Raw genomic sequence first — 24,291 nt, 5'->3', positions numbered from 1 at the left:
CTTTTCATCAAATTTACAGTTAGTTGTATTCCAGGTGTATTAGAAGATATTCATTTGCATTATAATCTACAGGATGATGGTTTTGATGGTGATATTGAAACTATTAAAATATAGATTTTATACCAGGCGAGGATGAAAATATCTCCATCTCCATTTAGTCTTTAATGGAAAAATAAATAGGTTCATTTGATTCATATTCCTTAGCTTCTGACCTATCAAAGGAGACCAGAATTATGCATCTAGGCCTAATGTTCGAGGAGTTATTACAGATTCATTTTGGGTATGTTATTTTAGGCATTTTTTCCTGGAAATAGGTTTCTGTTTCCAAGTGGTTAAAAACAAACAAGCAAAGAATTCAACAAGATCTTCTGGTTTAACAATTTGAAAAACAATTCTACTTCCAAGGTGCCAACGGGAAATTAGATTTCTGTGTTAAGTTACATTTTGGTGATTACCCAAAGTTAATGCTTCTTCTTTTTCTAAAATAGGCTGCGAGTACATTGCATTTAGCAGTGGTGACGATTTGTTGAAACAGAGTGAACCTACAGCAGCCCAAAGACAAGGAAAAACTAATAAACTTTAGAGGAAGCAATTCAAAGGCCTCACCTCTCTCCAAGATGTAATTCGAGCTGTCAAAGGAAGTGATTGGTTTATGAGACAGTAGCCAGTAGTAGAGTTACAATTGGTGCATTGATGTTCTCTGTAGGTTTTGGAAAAACCTGGAAGATGAGGTGTTTCATTCAGGTGATTTTTTGTGCTACTTTCTTTAATCATGATATGAAAATATTTGTAGGAACATGCTGCAGTCAGAAGTTCACGGCTTAAATAACTAGCTGCATATGACTTAATTAAATAGTTATATTATCAAAGACACAGTAAATCTAAGATCTGCAACATCTGTGTATGTCCCTGGGTGTGATACTTCTGATGAAAAAGCAGTTTGATTTTGTCGAGCAATGTTTTATGTCAGTCTCCCCTCGTTGACGATGTTGTTTGTCTTATTTCACCATGAACTGTTAAAGGGGTGGGGGAGCTAAACCATGCAGTATTGTATAAAGCAAACAAACATTGTCCATAAACAAAAACTCAAGTTGTATTTTCCTATAATATTGCAATAGTGGAATGACTTTAAGAGCTTGTTTAAATAAAAAGGTTAGTATTTTTATCGTACAGGCTGGTGACCAAGAGGTGGCACAATAAGACAGATGTGATATTAGGTGTGTTTGACTTCATGCGTGCTTTGCAGCGCTTACTTAACATAAGGCATGCTGGACTCAACATAATGCATGCTGGTTAGAAATTTAGTCCGACTTTCGCCAGTGCTGCAAAATGTCACCATGTCACATGACATTAAAACCTTACGGGAACAAGGCAGCTACAGTTGTCCAAGTCACGTGACCACAGTTGGTTTTTTTGCTTGATCTTGCGGCATTTGCAAAGACAAATGGGAGATCAGTCATTGTTCTAAGCTCACGCAGGTAGAATGTGTCTGATTTGACGGCGGCTACCCCTCCCCTGCAGTCGCCTGCATCCCATGTTTGACTATCAAGTTGGCGAAAGTCAGCTGCAGTAATCTCAAATGCACCTAATATCATATAGTTAATTTCATGCAGCCTACATCATATCTACACCCTTAAACTATGTTTGATTTACCTGAAGATATACATGGTATGTTTTTTTTTATTTAAGTTTGAATCCATAATCAAGCTGAAATACTTAACTGAAGTATAAATACTTGACTGATGGTTTTCTCCATTCACTAAGATCTCGGGACTGAGAGTGTTGACTTTTTTGAATTAAGAACAGTCTTGGGCACATTTAAAAGTCTGAAATAGCCAGTGAGCTATTTTCTCCATAGCTCTTTTGAGTTCTAAAGGCACTTGCTGTAAAAGATACATATATGAACGAACATATATGACAGTGTCATCTGCATACATTTGTATCTGGACATCAGCACAGATGATTGACAAATCATTGATATAGATACTTAACAACAGAGGTCATTAATGGACCCCAACAGTACACAAAGGGAGACTGATGGCAGTTTACATTACTTTTACATTTATTCATTTAGCTGACGCTTTTATCCAAAGCAACTTACCATTGCTATACATGTCAGAGGTTGCACGCCTCTGGAGCAACTAGGGGTTAAGGGTCTTGCACCATTGCGCCATCACCTCCACATTATCCTAATGCTGTTTTGTAGGTTATCTATATATGATGGCATCCAGTTTATTGTGCTATCAGATATATCATGTTGCGATAGTTTTAAATTTATAGTTTCTGTAGGATGATTTGTTCTAAAACCACATTGCATTGGATCAAGTGGATGATTACACAAATTCAATTGCTATAGTAATTGAAAAGCCACCACCTTCTCCAAGACTTTAGATAAAAAGTGATTTCTTTAATTTTCCTCCACAGGGTGCTTTAAGGCATTAACTAACCAGCATGTTAATATCACCCAAAGAGGTTGTTCAAATGAGCCTGTGGAAGCACAACTAACACAACATAGAGGCAGCAGCAGTGTGGCCTTGCTCCAAACATCCTGTTCCTATACAGCTCTCCTGAGTATGAAGCATTGATTAGCTTGTACAAGTCAAGGTAAAAGCAGCACAATTCCTGGTAATCTCTGCATCTGATCATCATTATTTATTCTAAATCAATAGGTTAACAGCCAGCAGTGCTTGTAGGGCATCAAGCCTCTAAGCCACTCAGCTATAAGGTCAGTGCAGGTTATTCAGCAGGATTTCACAGTGAAACTCTTAAGTTCTGGTTCTACATTCAGTATCCACATTGATCCACAATATACTTTCTGTATATCATTTGATAGGCTTGCCCTGGAGTTGAACACAGTTTATTGAACATTACCAGTAAGCTAGTAGTGCCCTCTTCAGTCTGATGCATAACAATGCAGTTCTGCTCAACTACAAAAACAAATGCTTTATGTATATATTATTCTGTTGTTTCAGTATGTCAAGGCACCCTTTAAATGATCACCTACACAAATAAAGTAATCTGCCACATTTTAAAAGCTCTTGGGTCTACTGGCAATGCACAACAGAACTACCAGTGCAGGCCTTTTAACCTGTGTTTGCCTGCAGCATATGACGATGAAGGGTGGGCCAAGTACACTCAAAACTCAAGCTCTGGTTTATTGCATGTATTTATTGTCCAGGTACCTTTAAATGGTAACCATGCTAGTTAGCGAACAGGTCCAGGGTACTGAATGTGCTGACATGGCTGCTGACAATTTACGTTGTACATATTTACATAGAAAAGGTGGAATAGTGACAAAAATGAAACAAGAAACTAAAAAAAACTGAAAAATAAAGCTAGTCCCTGGTATTTATGTCCCCACATCTGTCTGAAAGTCACACTGCAGACATCATTAGCATAGTAATAAAAGGCACTGATATTTATTATATACATTACATTGATCTTAAATAAGGGAAGTTTACTTTTGGGGCTTTCACAGTAAAAATCATAACAGATATGATACTCTATATTTCTAATAGGAAATAAACAATGAAAATCAAGATGACACATAGTTCTTAACTTGATGTACTCAAAAATGTATAATTTAACAGGCAAAGAACCACTGGAGGTAAATGCAGTGCAATTTAACAGATAAAAGACCTCTGGAAGCAAATGCAGTAAATATATTTAAGTTAAACTGATTTAAATTAATCTAAAAATAAGGCAGCATCAAAAAAAATGCAAAAAAATTACATATTCCTTACACTGGGTTTCTATGCAACAATACATACAATACAGCACTCTAGTTTCAAGGTCCACTTTTCTTTCTTTTATTCCATATAAAAAAAGGCTTTTATGATAACACATTCCTCATTATGGACTACGAATGAAGAGGTACTGATAGAAAACGTGGTGGCCTTAATGTCATGTAGCCTCCCCTGCTGACTATGTGCCATGATTTTTTGTTTCATGTCAGTTTGTTGTATTCCAGTGCAAAAGAGTCATTTACATTGCCAAATAGATGGAACGGGAAACATAAATTGGCAGAGACATTTTTTCATTGTTGCAATAACAACAACATCTAAATGAAGTGTCCCAATCGAATGTCTGGTGTTCAACTTTTAAAAGCTGATGTCCAGATGTATCAGAAAACTGCATATCATCGTCATATACACCTTGTCAATTGCAAAACACGTTGTGGAGCTTCAATGTTTAAACATAAAAAACATAACAAGAATATCATATAATAAGTGCAAGAGGAATATCAATGTGAAAGGGTAATTGTGCCTACAATAACTACCATCGACTTTCCTCTTTGGTGTAACGTGATCTATCAAGAGTAGATCATTTGCACTAAACAATCAATTCCTGCTAGGCACAAGATGTAGTGGTCTACAGATAAGAGATTAAAAGTTTAAGATGGTAAATCTTGGGGATCATAGAGATTAACCAAAAAAAACAAAAATACATAAAAACTTGATAAACATAATTGCAATATTTCAGTGTCTGTCAACTCCTGTTGAGAAAATCTGTGATAACAGAACTTCAGGGAAATCTGAATATGTTCAACTCTCTACTACACTGTTAAATGGTAGAGCACTTAAACTAGGCTTAAATATGCCTTTGTCATCATTGCAAAAGATCAATCGATGATAGTCTGATGACATTCACCAGCCTTTTCATTCAAATGCTTTGATATGCCCTTAAATGACCAGGTTGAAGGGACACTCTGCACTGCAAGCATGAACAAGTGTGCAAGTCTACAAGTGGGGAAGCTGCTCTTCTGTTTCATTAACACTAACCTCTAAATGCTGAAGGCAGTACTTGACTTTAAACTGGGAATGAATACGAACCCCAACCCGTGTCATTCAGTGATTAACTGCAAATAATTGGCACTAGTTTAAATAAGGTAAAATTACTCATTCACAATCAGGATTAAATCACACCTAAATTAAAAACATTTACTTAAACAGGTTTTTAATAACCTGACTTTCCGTATGTGTATTATGAATGTTTTTTTTTTTGAGTTCATAAATGCCAGGTATAGTTTTTGGATTAGGGCAACACTATTATAAACCAACTTGCATAGATATTCACCTTGTAATTCCAACCATATAATTATTTCTTTTACAGTTTCACTGCTTCTACTGTGTTATTCCAAGGCAATTTTCTTAAAACTTAAATGGGTTGTGGATTAAACAATGCAGTACAATACTGTACATTAAATAGCTGTTGGTTGCATTTACATGCAGCATTCACCAAATGACCAGGAAAATAAAACAACCTATACAATATAGTAATAGCATGTAGTAATAGGGGGTAAAAGGGCAGATGAGCGAGTTATTCTTTTGTATATATGTCTGTGTATTGTGTTTATGTTTATGTATATGTACTGTGTGGTTAACTTTTGTGCAGGACCAACTCGAAAATGACATGATACATCTCAAGGGGTTATCCTGAAATGAATTCAATTCAATTCTTAATGCAACCCAATAAAATTGCCAAGAACAACTTTGTTAATTTAATGATGTTCAATTTATCTTGCTACTGTGTCAGAGAGGAACTCACTCCATGGTAATCGCCTATGGTCATTTCTTACGGCTGAGTTTGTGATGATGTATTGGATTGCATTAGTCTTTCTTATTCGGTTTATTTCGAATCCATTACACAAAATTTAAGGCTCAAATCACCATAAATGACGAAGCTCTTCTTAAAAGTACTATTTTAAGACACTGGGTTGTCTTGGATTACAGTTCACACTGTACATACTGTTCAAGGGTTTAGATTTTTCTGGTCACAAGTCTGGTGCTGCAGAAATTTATGTTGCAGCCTACGTTGAGACATAGTAAGTGGTATACTATACAATGAAAGTGCAGCCTGACTGAATGCAACAAAATAAAGTACTGGTAAATAAAGTATTAAAAGCACTAAGATGAACACAAACATTAGGATCCAGAAGGCTCTTACCATGAATGAGAAAACAAATAAAAATCAGCCCTATAAGGGATTTTGATCGTCTTCAACAGGGGCGACACTCCTGCTTCAATAGGATTGAAAATGAGCATTTTAAATACTTAAATAGATATAAAATTTTGTTATCTTTTAACACAAAATGTACACATCTGGTACCAATAGATATAAAATTACAAGTGTGGTTACTTTAGAAAGGACACCCTCTGATACATCATATCAAAAATATGTAGCTTTAGTAGCACTTTTGCTCTTCATTTATCTAGGAAACTTTACAATGCTACAATACACTCCAAAGAAGTGAATGAGGTCTTTTTTTTCTTCTAGTCCAATGTCACTGCAGTGGTGTTACTGAGCCTCTAAAGTCACAAGTCATCCGCTGTGACCACTGCTTCGCTCTTAACCTCTACATCCACTTCTACTGTATGACTTTCTTCTCCACTCGTCCGGGCGCAATCCTAAAACACTTCCTCTTCGCCATCCAGTCGCTCCTTAGTCCATCATACGCTGGCTTTATAGACTCCTTTGTCTTCAACATGCACATTTCAATCAATTTTTTCCACTTTCCCGATAATCTTCTCTTCAAAGATGGGCAAGATAGCATCATCTTCACGTACCTCTTCAAACACCACCCCACAGTCAAACTCATCGCTTACCTTCTTGAAATAATACCTAAAAAAATAACAAGGCGAAGGAACAAAGTTAACTTCTCCAGGTGAAATGCTGTGACCTTTACTTACATTTTCCCTGGCAGACAACTCTTGGGTTATCTTAATGAAACAACATCAGAAACTAGTTTGAGGCGATGAAGTTAAAATATTCATCAGACAAATATAAAGTTTAATCAGTAATTCATGCTATAAATCATCATACCTCTATAATTTGTCAAAAATGCATCTCTGATGCAGGAACTGTGGCCTTTCAGAGTTTCTAAAATTCAATTGCATCTACTCAAAGATAATCCACAAATGTGTTATTCACTTGAATAAAAATCCCACCTTCAATCATAACACCCCTCCATTAGGCCAGTGTTAACAGACACAGCCTGAAGCATGGACCCACCCACATGTGAGCGTGATTTGGGAAGTTATTTTAAGGTTTTAAGAAAACCCCACTTCTACCTGACAATTTTATTTATTTGGCATGGATGAACTACTGTAATATCCGTTGCCATTCATACCCCAGACAACTAGAGCTGTAACAACATCTTAAGGACTATAAATTATGCTATGTTTCAGCTGCTCTTAGACAGGTTGGTATTTGCAAAATATTTGGAGTAGGCAAAGTAGCGATTACATTTTCTAAATAATGTATTGTTAAGTTGGAACTGTGCATTTCTCTGCATTTTAACTAATTCTGAACAAAAGCCCGGGGCGAGCTCTCGTGTAGGCACATGTCATGATCACATATCGACAGTGTTTGTGTAATTAGACTCACTGCCAGAAGGGAAAACGAAAGTTCAGCACTGCGGGTTTGATGCAATCCTGGTTACTGATAATTAAAACATACATTCTAGCTGTGTTTCATCTCTTCAAATATGTGTCCATAAAAATCAAATAGCACCATAAATGTCACCTGTAATTTCCTTTCTTTGTTAGCAGTTCTTTGAACTGGCCAAGTGTGACGACCCTCCCTTTGACAGACGTCCTGTACGGTATTAGCTCCTCACAGAAGTAATACGCCACAGTTATGTTTTCACATGGCTGCTTTTTAGTAGCTTTATGTCTGCAAATGCAAGAGAGAGGAAATGAATTAGAAAATGTAAAACATTCCCTTTATTAACATTTCCATATAGAGTACAGTTTGCTAAAGCTAAGGGGAATGACAATTACAAACATGCTTATATTCATAAGTAACTGTATCACTGTGGAAACAATGAAAAGAATGTCAACTTTCAAATTTCATAGGTATTTACAAGAAAATAAATCAAGATGGAAAAATTAAATAACTGAGCCAAATACATGAAATGAATGGGATCAGCTGAAGGCTGAGGTCATTTCATATTTTGCATCTTCAAGGTTGAACTTTTTAATCAATATGTGCAATTACAGGGAGTGCGTGAAAAGAGACAGGGATGTGGAGGATGTGTTTCTTAACAGCTTAGACATTTCTGAGTTTTTGATTAGAACAGACCAGTGAATAAAAAGCAGCATCTTTCAATAATCAGTTCTGAAGGAAACAACACTGAGGCTTATTTAAGGATAGCTTATATAGGTAGAAAACAAAATAAACAGTAAACAAGAAAAATGCACTGTTTAAACAGGACATCAACAAGTACACAAGTGAACTGAAGTGGAGCTAGAAAACAAACAAACAAACAAATCATTACTAGACCAGAGTTTCCCACGCGTTCCTGCCACAATATCAACGCTGACCGCCACAGACTGATTGTCGAATTTGTTTTTTACTAGGCCAATTTAAATCATATTTGATTGCAGAGCGCTGAATGCGCGGCACAGCCCCAAAACTTAAGCGAATAAACCCATAAATATCTGCAGGGCTGATTAACACAGAGGTGAACAGGAAAATATTAAATTTTTAGATATTTTGGGTTAATTTTATTTATAACTATTATTAAGATGTTTGAAAATGGGCATTCTCAAGATGGGTAATTATCAGTCAGCTAGCCAGCAGTTTAAGTAAATGGGTGTACTCTACCAGTCATGACTTCCTCTGAGTGGGAGAGGCCCTGAAATGATGATCTTACCAGCAGCCTCTGGGTGTGCCATGATTTACAATGAGATAATGTTATCCTTAGTGATCTCAAATGTTTTTAGCCTAACATCTTTTGTACCAACTTGAAGAACCACATAACTGCATCTGTTTTTGTGACTGGCAAGTAACTGAATTTACAGTGATAACAGGCTAGTCTGACAGTGATCAAGTTACTACAAGTTTCGGATACAAATGTATTTCTCTCAATTGTATCCAGCAGTAAGACCAACAATTAAAAGACTAATGCAACTCAAAACACCACAGTGTTCTTTTAAAACAAACATCCTTCATTTTTCCAAATGCCAATCTCCAAGCTATCTTTCAGACATTTACAAGTGTGGACATTTTAGGTACTGAAAGCGTCAGTCAGTCGAGATCCAGGCACACACCAAGTCCTGAAACCAAGTCCTCACGGGTCTGACCAGTGGCTTCACCCACTGGCTGTGCCCCATAATCTGCCTTTCATCTGCCTCTTACACAGTTACCCCCATTCCCCTGCATTAAGTACCCATCTGAGAGAAGGCAGTCAAACATCAAACAGAAACATGTTTCTGACTGAACATCAAAAAGCTGACCCTCTCTTCAATTCTAGTGCTTCTGCACGAACACAGAAAACATACAGGTCTACTTCCTTTGTGATCCTCTTTCGGGTCTTCGAGGGAAATAACCAGCAAGGATTCTGATGTTTTCTATCATTAAAGTGTGATCTTAGTGGTTTATGACAGCGTGGAGAAATAATACCATTTATACCCTGAACACTGAAAATAGTCTCACTGGCTGCCAGCTGTCGTTTAAAATCAAAAATCGCCCTGGTCAACATTTTAACCACTGTTCTAAACAAAAATGTTAATTACTTTGAACTTACAATACTTGTCACAAAACTTTCCTTTAATCATTGGCCATAATATAGGTGTGATTATGCACCCAAAGTGACCCAATCTATAAAATCATGGGCTTGGTGGGTAAAATGCTACCCGCTTGACATCATGTCATTCTTTGCCTCCTTGGTCAATTATTTTCTTTTTTCTGGACACCTTGTTATACATTATTTCTCACTCAATACCCTGCACTAGCTCTCGTCTTAAGCTGATAAGGAGTATATTATGGATGCTACTATATTATGGAGTCTTATGCCCACATTAAGGAATACAGGAAGAACTAGACAACATACCTCATTCAAACAAACTCAAGGATAGAGTGTGGGACACTACATAATGGCACTGCAAATACAGCACACTGAGAAGAAGAAATTGCTCATTACTGACTTAAATGTCTCTTAGTAGCTCAACAAAAAAAACACAGTCCTGGGTAACTAAACTAACAGTAATGGGAATGGAAAATGAAGTGGGTTGCCATGACCTACGGGAAATTTGGAGACAGTAGGAAAAGGTAATGGTAGTACACAATAGACATACTCAGACTTGGAGAGCTCACTGTCAGAAACGGCAGGCACCACGCTGAGCGGAGGGATCAGTGCAGGCCTGACTGCAGTGCGACCCCTCTGGATAACCTCCATCACATACCTGAGGGACCGAACAACCCCAGTAGTTAGACATAAACTAGCCCTAAGGAGCACACAGGCTAGAGAACAAAAGAGTAACTGTTCATTTTGACTACAGCAAAGATTTAATCCGGCTTCTTCCCCTTTTGGATCAAGTTAAATAGATTCTGTTGAAAAACTGCACTTATTATCTGGACAGATAACCATGTCCATCCACTTACCTCTGCTTGGGTTGTAAAGTTCCAGACTTGATCTTCTCCTCCTCAAGCCGCCGGCACACCTCCTCCAGCTGGATAAGGGGGCTGGGAGCTGGGTTGGGGGGCATAGTGGGATCCTGGATGAACGGGTGAGATGGCTGCACGTTATTCCGCAGTTGGGTGCTAAGGCAAGGGTGCACCGACCCTGATCGCTCCGCCGAGCTGAGACGGGATCCTTCATGGCCTGTGGTCCTCTTCGACCCAGCTGTACTCCTTCAACATAAATTCATGAATTAATATCAACAACTTAACCCAGGCAAGATAATTTAAAAAAGTGGATTTTCCCCGCTTCTACCATGGTTAAATCAGTGCTTACTCTAACAGTACAAGATTAGTCTCTCATGCAGGTGTTGGTAGCACTGTTTTATTTGCTTTTAAAAATGCTTGCACTTGTATAACGTTAACTGTCATCACTGACCCGTATGGGCTCCTCTTCTGTTGAACCATTTCTTTCTGTCCTTCCATAAGCCACAAAAGGATCTTCTGGTTTTTCTCCATCTCCTCTGCAGGCCCTGGCATGTCATAAGGCCGCAATTCCTCACCTTTCTTGAACGCCTTTTTACACTGTGTGCCACCCTTGCTGATGTGTAATGGAAGAAAACAACTTGTAAGTAGAAACGCAAAAGGCATTTTGGATGCATTAATGACAAAAAGGAAACTAAAGGTTAAATTTGGTGCGTACCTATATGTATGCTCCATAGGGTTGGATCCCATGCCTTCTGCATAGCTGCGAGACTTTGATCCATAATGACTCGTCTCCATGCCCCAGGGAAAGCTGCCATGTACACGCATAGCTGCCTCAGCCTCCACCTGCTCTTTGGGCTTTCCAATACTTGTGTGATGGACGTGGTGCAGGTGTTTGTGGTGGTACAAGTGGCTGGTGTCTCCCTTGAGGCCGTGTCTGGATGGATGTTTACCCTGGCCTGAGGACGGAGCCATTCCAAGTCCCATCCCTTTGCCCCCTGGGAAACCCTCTGGGGAGCGTGACTTGGGAGAGTGACGGCCTGTACCTGGAGACTGGCAGCCGGGAGTCTTCATAACCCGCCGGACGTGGTCGTCCAGGATGCTCTCAGGGTTCTCCTCATGAGCATCTCTAATTAAAGGACCACTGTAGGTGGTATCAGCATAGCGAGAGTTGTAATTCTGCGTATAAGCACCAGGGGGGAACCTGTGACATGATAATGCTGTGGCTGTGAGCAGGACTTCATCACCTTCCTCTTCCTTTAGAACAAAAATACACAGACAAAACAAAAGATCATTGGGTGGAAAAACTAGAATAAAAAATATGGAAAAAAAAATAATGCATGTTAAAAGGATAAAACTAGTTTGACAAAAGCCACACACACACACACAATAAATATATATATATATGACACTTTTTTATGAAGGTTTTGTTAAATGTGTTAGGAAACAAATTGATAAAAGAATAAAATGTGTGTGTGTGTATATACACACACACACACACACACACACACACACACGATGGACTTAATTCAACCTGCAGGTGGCAGAGTTTCACCATATGCTAATATTCTTCTCAGTTCTACTGCAGAGGTTTGGAGACAAACCAAGAATACAACAGTATCCGTCAGATTTGGGGGTACTATGCATGCACACGGCACATTTGTGTTGTTTCATGTAATGAAACTCTGAGTAACTGGGACAGAATCCCACTGACAGAATCTGCTCCAGCGGGACTCATGGGGTGGGGTGCTGCAGCCATTCATAATAGCTTTTGATAAGCCAGCACTTTAGGGAGTGGAGGATGTGCAGTAATGAAATAAAACACAGCAGTGGGTGGAAAGATTCAGTCATGTAAAACTGCTTATGGTCAAGTTGTAATCCTTATGGCACAAGGACCTCATACCACCGTTACTACAAAATGAAATTGAAATTCTGAACCCAATATTTTCTTACTGGAGATGCACATTTGACACATAGTTTGTTGTATGATTAAATATTTAGATATGAATTTAAAAGAAAGTGTCATATAACACCATCAGAAAATGTTTTTAATGCAGCTGGAGCAGTGAGCACCATCTGGCTTGGCTTTAATCTTCCTCTATGAAGTTAGAAACACTTTGGCAGAGAGAGATGGTAAGGGGTGAGTGAAAAGAGATACAGTGGAAAGAAAACAGTGGGTGGGGGTTTCACTTTTATCTTTTAGCCAGCCCATGCCCCAACTTTTTAGTTATGTCAGTTATGTTAATAATTTAAAAAATCTTTACTTGCGAACATGCCAAACCAACTGAGTTAGGTATTGCAATGTGCTCACCACCCATTTGCTATAACTGTATCAAAGAAAACATCAAAGAGTTTCTCATCCTGCTCCTACATGAATGTAACTTTCTTGTGCCCATTGCTTTCCTCAATTCAGCAATATTGTAAAAGATGCCGAATGCAGGCAAAATATGTTTTGTTTTTAATAATTGATGTGTCTTCGTATCTCTGCACCAGATACAGATATTTGTGTTAGCTGAGCCCAGTGGAAGTTAGTCATGGAATCATGACATCTTCATCTGAACACCTTTTCCAGCACCTTCCATGAAACTGAAAATGAAAATCCTTGGCAGACAACAGTTTTTTGACATTCTACAGGATAGCTTAGGTGGTGGATGGGGATTTACCGATAACAGTCTCCAGCAGCTCATTTATACAACGTTGTGTCTCTCCTGGCAAGGAGTAGCATACGTACATGGTTGCATGTTCTGTTTTCTTGTTCACACGAAATACAAATCCAATTCAGGCCAGCAATGGCCATCCTGCTCACATGAGTCATTCATTTACTTTTGTGAACAGCATGCTGCTGCTGCTCTTGTTTACGTACATTTCCCAGTGAATAGCTGGGCCACAAGGTCCATTGTTCCAAAAAATTACATTAAGTAATTCTTAGCAGACTGTGTGATAGAGCTGTGGCAATAATTTACTCACATAAGTTACTCACATCCCCGTGAAATCATGTGGACCTTTTCCTCTCAGCAATAAAATGATAATATAAATTTTTAACCAGATGGTGGAGTTTGGAATATGATTTTATGCTACAGAAATTCTTCATGAAATAAAACCATATAATTTTTAATTCTAATATTATGGTTAAAAAGGTAAAACCTTTTCTAGATGCTCAGAGAATCACTCGATGAAGGCAGTCATTTCATTGCCTCCAGGTTTAATAAAGCAAACCTTCAGCTGTGTGATGGCAGCTTCTCTCCTTTCAGGGCCAAACCACATAAATTGTCTGCCTTGAGACTTAATACTTGGCTCTGTGTACTGAGAGAGCAACCATTTTATCACCGTTCAAGTGACATCAAACAGGCGGCACACTGTTCCAGGCTTACAAGTGGCCGAGCGTGCAGGTGCTCCATCTGATTCATCAGCAAGGCCAGATTACTGACAGGCCAAGGCTGGTTTCCCCCAAATGATTCATAATGTTTTTTTATTCTCCATTCAAATGGCTAGCCTCATTAATTTCATTAAGGCTGGGCGGGTTTAAATCTCCTTTATTACTGAAAACTTTAAGCCTGACGGCCAGACACACATCTTACTTTCTGGCTCAGAAAAGGTTGTATTACTGATACCGCTCGATATACAGCCGGCTTTTGAATACACTATCTATGATCATCATTTACTGAATCATTCTTTTATTAAACTGAATGAAAATTATTCAGGTGAGAAAAGAGTCATTTGAAGAAAAGAGCATTTAAAATGAGATCCTCATAACCAGAACATGAGCTTTTCTCATATTGTGCCTTTTAAAAGTCTGACAATGCAAAAGATCCGGTTTAAATATAAATGTTTCCAATATAATACAAACTGCTCTAGAGCTAAGTTTATTATTAAAGTTAGTGATTAGTTGTTTGACAGAAACTTAATTCTGCAACTAGTTATATAATTCCTTCATCGTTTCAGTCATTTCTTCCACAATCTTTCTCTCATTCCAGTTTGTTAAATTATTTGTCTGTATATCTGTAGGGTTTTTTTTACTGACTGTCACTTAAAATAAGGAAACTGAAAATGTTACCATGAGCTATGGGAAATTAAAATGACTGATAATCTTTAAATTGAGAAAATAATTTGCAGATTAAACGGACAATGAAGATAATTGCCCTAAACTGCCTCTACTTTTCTTTTCCCTCTGGCCACTAATATTACACAGTTGGTGTCACCAGAAAGCTGACATGGTGGTAGTAACAATCTGATTCTTACAGTGCCTTTAGTAACTTGAGTAAAAGCAGCTCAGAATCACTGAGAAACGCTGAGTCAAAGCATGCATGTTGCTTTTCCTTCCCTGCACTGCCTCCATTGTATTATGTTAGAGGTCAATTTAGTCTATGGACAGTGCTCTCCTGTGTGAAAGATGCAACTTATTCTTCACGTGTTAAACCACATTAACAAAACAGTGGATCTGCTTGTGCTTTGAACAATAGCCAGTCATTCAGAAAATAAAGTGAACATACCAGTCGTACTCTCTTCAGTCGCTCCTCTAGTTTCTCTTGAGCCTGTCTCTCCCTTAGTACGCCCTCCAGTCTGCTGATAAGCTCTGCAGCAAACCTTTCCGGCTCCACATGTATATCCTTTGGAATCCGGTTGGTGCGCTGGGGGGCAAAATGTCAAACTGTAAGCACACTCTGCAAATTGTTGTCACTGCTGCATTACTGTTAACACCGAATGGGCAGTTTTACCACCCAGACTTCTGACATCCTGTCAGTGACCATAGGAAGGGACAAAAACATAAGCAGGAAATATTAAAGTAGACAGTGTCAAGTGTTCAACAACCAAAGGGATAATAAATCTAGATTTTACCACTGAATAGAACTGAAACTGACATAGTGAGGTTCTTTTAATTTTCCCACACAATGGAGAATGTATGCTTAACATTTGATGATACTAACCTCAACCTTTTTGTTTTATTTTACATTTCCAACTAGCAGGATCATAAAATGTACTGTAACTTTAAATGACAACAATTACCAATCTCTTTTCTTAATGTTTTAATGCATAAAAAAAAAAAAGAGTAAAGCATTTTGAATTGCCTTTGTGAATTGAATTGTGCTATACAAATAAACTTGCATAATAAGGATTTGAGTGACATTTATATCCTCTCCTGCCAGCAGAAGTTACTGCACTGCACTTGAAACAATTCAAAGCTGTTAACTCCTGCTTTGGAACCAGTTAATAGAAGAAAAGGTTGGAAACCAAAGTGACATTTAAAACAAAATGACCTACAATGCCTGTCAATCTTTTTATTGCCCATGAAGTGAAGTCATGATTCATTTGTTGGGGCATGGAAACGTAAGAGTTAGGTTTTGGGGATTTGTGTGGTGTTTTAATTTGACTCTTTACTCTGAGGCCTAATTAGGGCCGGGGTTTTCCTACCAAGAGACAGTGTAAGCTGCAGAGGGAGGCATCCGGCTGTCACAGGGGAGGATTCATGTCTGCTAGGCTTCAGCGCGCACAGCTTAGGAAAGCACCAAGCTGCATTTAGACAGCCTTCTCTTTCACTATCAGCTATTCTTATACTCCATCACAGGCCCTGCGACACAGCAGAGCTTAAATATGCACGTCTCCAATGGTGGAGCAGAGAAAATAAGGCAGAGACAGACAGTTAAAGAGAGGTGTAGAGGCAGAATGTGAGAGGAAAAGAAGCCATGAATAACTCACTGGAATATGAGGTAGTGGCACTAGCCCATTTGCTTTGGCGCTTTCGTGCATCTCCCGGCGATGCTGTTTGCGGTATCTGTAGGGTGGAATCCCATCTCTGGAATTAACAACAAAGACATTTTCATATAACATCCTCATGAATAAACAACACAGGCAGCTTTGAAGTTGAAAGCTTTCTGCTGCATTTTTGCCTAAAACGGACACCTTGTAAGTCTCGATTAATCAGTACGGCAGGACAGGCATTCTCACAGGCTTATTGTGTCTCTCCTGCACCACAAGTGGTCTGGCAGATTACAGATACATGTTAACACATCCACAAGTCTGTAATTCCATGTGGTACTGGTCATGCAGCGTTTCAAACTCTCCTGCGCTGGAAGCTCTGGACCAATTAGCTGATAACAGCCTCTAATCCATTCAGCTTCAAAACACATTTTTGTCCAGTTGTGCAAGCTTTGAAGTTTCTTTGGCATATTTCCCCAGTGCCATCTCTGCACCTAGGAAACATTACTTTTCAATTTTTCTTTTCACCAGCACATGCCTGCACACACAATTGAAGTAAAATTCCTGCGTGCAAGTGATCTCAGATGATAAAGGACATTGCCTTTGGCCTCATGCATGTACCCAAACAAAGTTACCTGTGAAAGAAGACGCGTTCTGCTTTGTTCACCCTAAATTGTGTCACTATAAAGAAACACTTTGGAAAACATTTGAAGCCGGTTCTCACATTTGCCAAAGAGGTCTGTAGGTTAGTATTTTCATTTCTGTACACTCAGACATGGTTTTATCTCTAAGAGTGAGTTTCTAGGATTCCTAATTAGCATTTGAGATTGATTCTAACAGCATGTATTGGTTTGGCTAATGAGCAGATGGGACTTTAGTTGCTGCTCCTGTTAAGTTTGAGCATGTGTAAAAATGGGCAAGAAATGTAATTTTGAAGCCAATTAAACTCTTAGTGCTGTCTTTGAGCAATGCTAAAATATATATATATATATATATATATATATATATATATATATATATATATATATATATATATATATATATATATAGGCATAAAAATAAATAATGGGTTCTGTCTTTCATTTTGATGATAAAACTCTCATGTTCCAGCCAAAAATGCAGCCGGGCATTGCCTTTATGACCTGGTAGAACGGCCTTTATGTATGAAATGTGCGTGTTTATATATGTGTGTGTGATGAGACAATACATACACACTGCTGTCGGTAAGGGAAACTGTGTCTGCATCACTGGACATACTCTGCTGCTCACTATCGTTGGCGCTGGTGGCAGGAGCCATAGCATAACCACTGTTGACATAGTATGGGTTGATGGGCTCCCGACTTGGTGCATGTCTGGAAAAATTAAGAAATACAGGAAATGCTGAGAACAAGTTGTTCATAAATAGACATAAGAGACAAAGACGTACACAGCTCTGTAGTATAATTCTTAAATAAGAACATACAGTGTTGTTTGATCGCGAATGGTTAGAAACTGTAATAAGAAATGCATCCAGAAGCCAATGGTTTATCTGTTCACAGTTAACATTCTCTAAAGACCACAAAGACCACAACACTTTGGCACTACACTATATTTTATTTGTTTGTAATTTACTTCTCCTATTTTGGTTTTGTTACACACTTTAAAACCATGAACACTACATTAATATGTATGATTCTTGCAAACCACCAATATTCTTGGGTAACGCTAAGAATTAGGCTGCAAAACAACAAACTAATTTATACGTGGAAAACAGGCATATTGACCGACACGTAATGAAAATGAAATACGCCATTTAGCTTCTGGTCACCATAGTGTGTGTAGGCAGTAGATATAGACTGGTTAATCTCTCAATATCAGCATATTGCAGATTTATCATATCAGTGTATGTATTGGTTGATAAATAGCCTAACAACAAATGTTAGTATAGAAATGCCAAACTAGCTTTTTATATCATTTTAAAACAATGTCCCAGTATGTATCTTGGTTACATTTTAAAAAGTAAAGGAATCCATAAACATTGTGTGTGATGCATGTTGGCAAATATACCATTATCGGATGTTTTCAAACTCCCAAATATCAATATCGGACTCAAAAACACAGTTTTGGTCAGGCTATAGTTGCCAGGTCAGCTGACTATTTCAAATGTGCACACAACCTTATTCCCCAACCCAATACTCCATAGCCTGCAATTTGTCAAGCTGTCTGATTCTGCCACTTCCAGAAACTCCTCCTCCTTCTGTTTGGCATAATCCAAACAAACTTACAGCCAGAGTTAGTATACAGGCATTTGCTATCAACATTGTTTTTGTAGAGTTTTTCAATAACCTCTGTAAACACAAAATTCGATACCAAGTATTCAACAGTGGAGTATAACTGCAGGTCTTATTATTATATTTTTCTTCAACAGTGTCTACAGATATATGGGGAAGCTTCATTTGACACCTATTATTTATTCTCAGCCACTGACTTTGCTGAACACGTTTCTTAGAGGGCTTTGTACACATGAATTAAAGATGTTAGGCATCATCTCCTTTTATTCAAATTCGGATTCCCTGAAGCATTTATCCTGAGCTTCCTCCCTGTTTGGAATGCAGAAGCATCCAGAGTTCAGAATGAAACCTTTGTGACCAACTGGTAGCGTCCACATTCAATAGTGAACAATTTTAGCACCAGGTTGGTGAAGCGTTGGGACAAATAAAAAGTGCAGACACGAGAAAGAAGCAAACATTAATTTAATTCAACCTGGTATTTGAAAGACAGATGAGATGATTCCTTGAGCAAATTTTGCATAATATCACGATTGGAAACATATAGCCTAGTGCTTGCATTTTTTAATTCCAACTGCTAAAAAAAAATAACACAGCAATAAAAGACACAATAAAACACCAGGTTTCCCATCATCACCTGAGCCTGAACACTTTTTCTCTCTGTTGATTTCACTTAACTTACTTATAATAAAAAGTAGGGCTGACCCTGCATAGTCGAACATTCGATGCTTCGATGGGCAGAGCCTGATTTGACTGTCAATCTTACAGTCGAAGCTTCACAGCAAAGTGAGGATCATGCCATTTAGGCGATATGCGGGTGCTCAACGCCTGATTTTAAATAGGACTACCAGTTTTCTCCCAATAAATTAATATACAGTCTATAACAATATAAATTTCCACATATGATGCTGTAAATAAACATGTATCCTAAAATAATGTTTTTTTAAGTGCGTGAATAAATCCAAAATGACCTTTAAAAAAGGGGGGTCAGTGCCCATGTGTAGGCGTTGCATTTATGTGTGTGTGTGTAGCCTTACAGTCTATGGCGTAGCCTAGTGGCAGAGAGACGGGGCCCCCCCTCACAGGTGTTGTGCCGAGTTGTCTGCACCTTGCGGGACATTCGGATCATTTATCACCATTGATGAACCACACAAACACACACTGATTCAACTGTCAGTTGACTACAGCAAAGACTTGACAATTCTGATTCAACTATGTAAATTCTTTGTCGCGGAAAGCCCTAATAAAAAGACTATCAAGTGTTTAAGATAGGGCTGTTTTTTGTTTTATACATGCATTGTTTTAGATACTGGCTGTGGTTTTCTTAGTTGCGCTCCATGTGTAAGCAAAACTTCCACATGCCATTCACTTGTCTTTGCCTTCTATCCTTCCCGTTTCCCTCTCATGTCAACTGTAAATAGGGCTGGGCAATAAAAAAATAATGATAATTATCACAATATAATTGTCATCAATATAATAAATGTTCCATATATCGTCAGTAAATATTTGGTTTAATTAATTTGAATCACGAATTAGCACTTTTCTATTCAAATATTTATTTTGTTGAGGAAAAGGGACTGAGAAAAGATTTACTAATCATATTTTTATTCATATGAAAAAGATTTTATCACAGTAGTTTTGAATGTTCTACCTCAGATTTGTTAAGTGATCCACTGTTTGGCATCAAGTGTCATATTCTGACCATAAATAAAATTTTAACCACATAATTTTTTCAATTTTCACTCAGGAGGGAAAAATCAGCCTTTAAAGAAATAATCATTTTACATATATCGTGATAATTATCAATATCGAATGATATGAAATGTATTTATCGTGTATTTATATGTATTATATGTGTATTTTTGGCCATATTGCCCAGCCCTAACTGTAAATACATACAAAAGGCAAAAACAATCTTATTTAGAAAGTACTATTTCCCTTTCAAGTACTTCAAACTCAAACTCAAAATATTTTTACTTCAACTCCAAAGACTGAATATAGAACCTTTATTTCAGACATGACATATAATAATGTTGATTTGAAAGAGAAACACTGAGCAATAACACATCCATATTGTTATTCCATGTTTGTCTCAACTTTATTCCAGCATGCAGACTGTTAGGACCCTCAAAAGATCGCTCAGAGGGAACAACAACTTTCATTAAAATTACAAAGGAGATGAAGTCTTGCCTTTGAAGTACACAACTTACTTGAAGAAGAACTAAACTGCTCACATTTCAAAAATCTCACCAAACATTAATGAATGTATAGGTCATTCTCTTTCAAGTCATTTGCTTTCTTAAAGCGGATCTGAAAGATTATTTAATGTCTTTTGTTGCCTGTCTCTGAAGAGATCAGACACAACTGATGTAAAATTTAGTTTCATAAAAACCCAACGGGTAATGCTAAAAGGCTATTTAAAAATGAAGCGTGTCTTTCTGTAATTCCAGCCAAATGCTTGATTGCTGAAATAATGATGTGAAAATAAACCCTAAACTGTGTTTCACTCACTAATTAAAACTGAAGCAAGAAGAGATTTCAACATTGATCTTCAAGGAAAATTGCCTTTTGTTGTGTTTTCAAAAAAATAAATAAATAATAAAAAAAAAAATAATCAAACACAAACAAGCATTTGGTTTATCTTGTGTCCTGCAGATATCAACCAGAAAAGCTGCATGCCAAGTGCCAACAGCGGAAAATGTAATGAGACATGAGACTAGACCATAGAAAGTACAAGGTAGCAAAAGTCTGTCGCTGCCCAGTCTATGGTACGTCTGATTTTAACTGGTCAAACCACTATCAGGATTTGTTCTGTCTCCTCTGATGGTAATACACAGTGTCCAGTGTTTAGTCACATAGATGGTCTTATCTGGAAGGTATTGGCCATCTGTCAGCTGACATGTCTTCCTATTCCTCCTCATAACACTGGTGCTACAGCCTCAAAGATCAAATCATCGCATCACACACACATCAAGTCTTTATATTTATCATATTATTATGATTATTATTAAAGCACATTTATTTTTATCTGTTTTGAAGTTGAATTATATTTAAAGTTCAAAGAAAACTACTGTTAAAGACATGCACAATTTTCCCAAAGTTAATGAATAATCATGTTAAATAATCATAATCTCAATATTGACCAAAATAATCGTGATTATGATTTGTGCCATAATCGAGCAGCCTTAGTACCACAGTGACTTAAATTTAAGTCAATGTGATGTAAAATTATTCTTTTGAGGACCAACTGCAATGCAAACTAAACAATAGCTGCAATCACATTAGGACCATAAATCCTGGTTGGGATTTAATTTGCAACAATAATGGTACATTTTGTTACTTGCGACGTTTTAATGATGACACCTAACATGTCTTAAAGGGTAATTTCGGTATTTTCATTTATTTCAGGGTCAAAATTAATAGTATATACACAAAAGGTTTAGGAATCCATGCAATAGATGGCTTCAACAGTCAGACCTGTCGGACTTTTATCACACCGCTGCCACTTTCTATTACTGCACTCCCCGGAGAAATATTATCAAATTTTTTGGAAAAACGATCTCTGAAAGAAGCAGACATTTTAGCGGCTGCATTATACATTTGAAGGTTGTATTCTGGCTGTCAAAGTGACTCAAACTGACGTGAAAAAATAAAGAAGCTAAAGCCTACAGATATAGAGTAAAAGTGAACCACCGCATCACCTGACCATTGAGACAAAAGACAACGATATCAAGGACAACACTGTGTACTGTAAAGCTGGGTAGGTCTCTATTCAAAATTACAATCATTAAAAACCAAAAGCAGTAGCTTTATATAAAGTTACATACAGTAGTAAGCTAGCATTAGCTAACTAACATTACATTAGGAACAATCCACAGCTGAAATTTTTCTGGATTTATTTTTGGTTCTGGAAAGAGAATAAATCGTACTTCTCCTTTGAACCACTCTGGGTGGCAAATGTAACTATTACAAGTGCCTCAGAAGTGTTTCACCATATCTTGGAAAAATAAAGCAAAAAAAAAATAAAAAATGCTAGAAAACCACGCCTTTTGCATTAAAGTCAATGGAACACAGCCATGAAAGTGTCGGACCTCAGTTAGAGAGAGTCCTATACTGCGCTGTGATTGGCCAGCGGCGTGGCTTAGCGAAGGGGCAATTCTTGCTGTTAAATCTCATGACTCACGCTTCCACTGGTATCTTCCTGCAACAACTTGCTTCTCATGAGATTTTAGGGCGAGAATTGCACCTAAGAGTAATTTCGACCCCGAAATGTGAAAATAGGACCCAGTTTTAAATATACCCAATTTACCCTTTAAATCTCTGTGGAAGATATAACCTAACCTTAACATAACACGTTTAAAAAGTTGAACTTCCCAATGACAGAAATTAAGTTGTGGTAATAATCCAGTACTTAGGTTTGCATATGATCTTTCGTTGTTTAAGTTATTTTGCTGGAGGATCACAAGTATGTAGAGTAAAAAAGCATCCACAGTCTGATTGCTCAGAGCCTCAGGGGTACAGTTTGAGGGGGCCACAACAACCGATTAATTTTTAGTTGATTGGGTAGATTTCTGCTGTGATTTCAGAAATGTTGGTCTGCTGCTGTGAAAAGATCCATTATAAAATGCAGTGAGCTTGTTTTAATATAATATATATCGTCTAATATGGGTGGGAGGAAAAAAATCAATTCTTAGATGCATTGTGATGCGGAAGTGGAAGATTCTGACTCGATTAACAAATGTTGAAAAATCGAGTATTTAAATGTTTTTGTGTCAGTTTTTGGGCTCATTGCAGTTACTATCTTCTAAAGACTTATTTGTTTTCATGTAATTGTCCACGGGGTCATTGTCTTACCTATATTAGGGGTGCAACAACTAATCAATGTACTTGACAAAAATGTATTATTAAATTTGTTGCCAACAAATTTAATTATCGATTCGTTCATGACGTCATCGGGCCGTAGCGACGTGATGTGAACAGTAACGTTAAAGTTCCTAAAACAACATCATAGCTGCAGTAACACCTTCACTCAGCCAGAAAGGTTGTGAACTGCAGCCAAGCTGAGCTCTCCTGGAAACACCGGAGCATTTATAAAATATAAAATCTTGATAATGCACACTTTGATTTTCATGTTTACAAAAGGTATTTGCTGTTATTTATTTATTTTTTACTTGGTTTAGTCATGGACTCAGCATACTATCACCTGAAGAATATATCACGGATTAAAGGACTTATGTCTCAGCAAGACCTGGAAAAACTTATCCATGCATTTATCTTCAGTCGACTCCACTACTGCAACACTGTAGCTCCCTAAGAAATCCATCAGACAGCTGCAGCTGATTCAGAACGCTGCTGCTCGAGTCCTCACTAAGACCAAAAAGGTGGATCACATCACTCCAATTCTGAGGTCTTTACATTGGCTTCCTGTATGTCAAAGTATTGGATTTCAAAATCCTGCTGTTAGTTTATAAAGCACTAAATGGTTTAGGGCCAAAATACATTTCTGATCTTCTGCTTCGTTATGAACCATCCAGACCTCTCAGGTCGTCTGGGGCAGGTTTGCCCCCCCAGAGTCAAATCTAAACAAGGAGAAGCAGCGTTCAGTTATTATGCTCCGTATACCTGGAACAAACTCCCAGATAACTGCAGGTCTGCTGAAAATGTCTTTAAAACTTTAAAATAAGACTAATAAGATTTTTCTTTTTACCACTGCCTTAAACTAGTAGATTGATAACTTGCACTGCACTGTAACTTTTACTGTCCTGTTTTCTTTGTTTTTAGCTTTTTACCATTGCTTTTAATTAAATATCTACACGGTGAGACATGAGTAGGTAATTGAGTGGAAAGATAATGAGAGTGAGACTGAACAGAGTGAAGGAAGTGGTCTTAAATCTCGCGGCTGAGTGATTTGCAGGAACCGCTGTCTACCTGTAAACGCACAGGT

The 24,291-nt window shown here is 37.7% G+C and overlaps 1 protein-coding gene across 2 annotated transcripts in view; it reads right to left on the bottom strand.

The window, feature by feature from the left end:
• Nucleotides 1-3,148: 3,148 nt before the first annotated feature.
• The window catches only part of axin1 (axin 1), a 34,612-nt gene continuing 13,469 nt past the window's right edge, over nt 3,149-24,291 (bottom strand). For both annotated transcript variants that reach the window (XM_046033603.1, XM_046033596.1), the window contains 9 exons: nt 17,292-17,432; nt 16,081-16,177; nt 14,877-15,014; nt 11,105-11,643; nt 10,841-11,002; nt 10,387-10,635; nt 10,080-10,187; nt 7,525-7,674; nt 3,149-6,621 (listed from right to left, as the gene is read on the bottom strand). In XM_046033603.1, the coding sequence (XP_045889559.1) occupies nt 6,495-6,621; nt 7,525-7,674; nt 10,080-10,187; nt 10,387-10,635; nt 10,841-11,002; nt 11,105-11,643; nt 14,877-15,014; nt 16,081-16,177; nt 17,292-17,432 (1,711 nt within the window). In that variant the 3' untranslated portion in view covers nt 3,149-6,494. The remainder of the gene's footprint in view (nt 6,622-7,524; nt 7,675-10,079; nt 10,188-10,386; nt 10,636-10,840; nt 11,003-11,104; nt 11,644-14,876; nt 15,015-16,080; nt 16,178-17,291; nt 17,433-24,291) is intronic.

The sequence above is a fragment of the Micropterus dolomieu genome, linkage group LG02, assembly GCF_021292245.1.
Source record: "Micropterus dolomieu isolate WLL.071019.BEF.003 ecotype Adirondacks linkage group LG02, ASM2129224v1, whole genome shotgun sequence".
NCBI classification, from domain to species: Eukaryota; Metazoa; Chordata; class Actinopteri; order Centrarchiformes; family Centrarchidae; genus Micropterus; species Micropterus dolomieu.
This window is presented reverse-complemented; position numbering and strand designations above follow the sequence as displayed.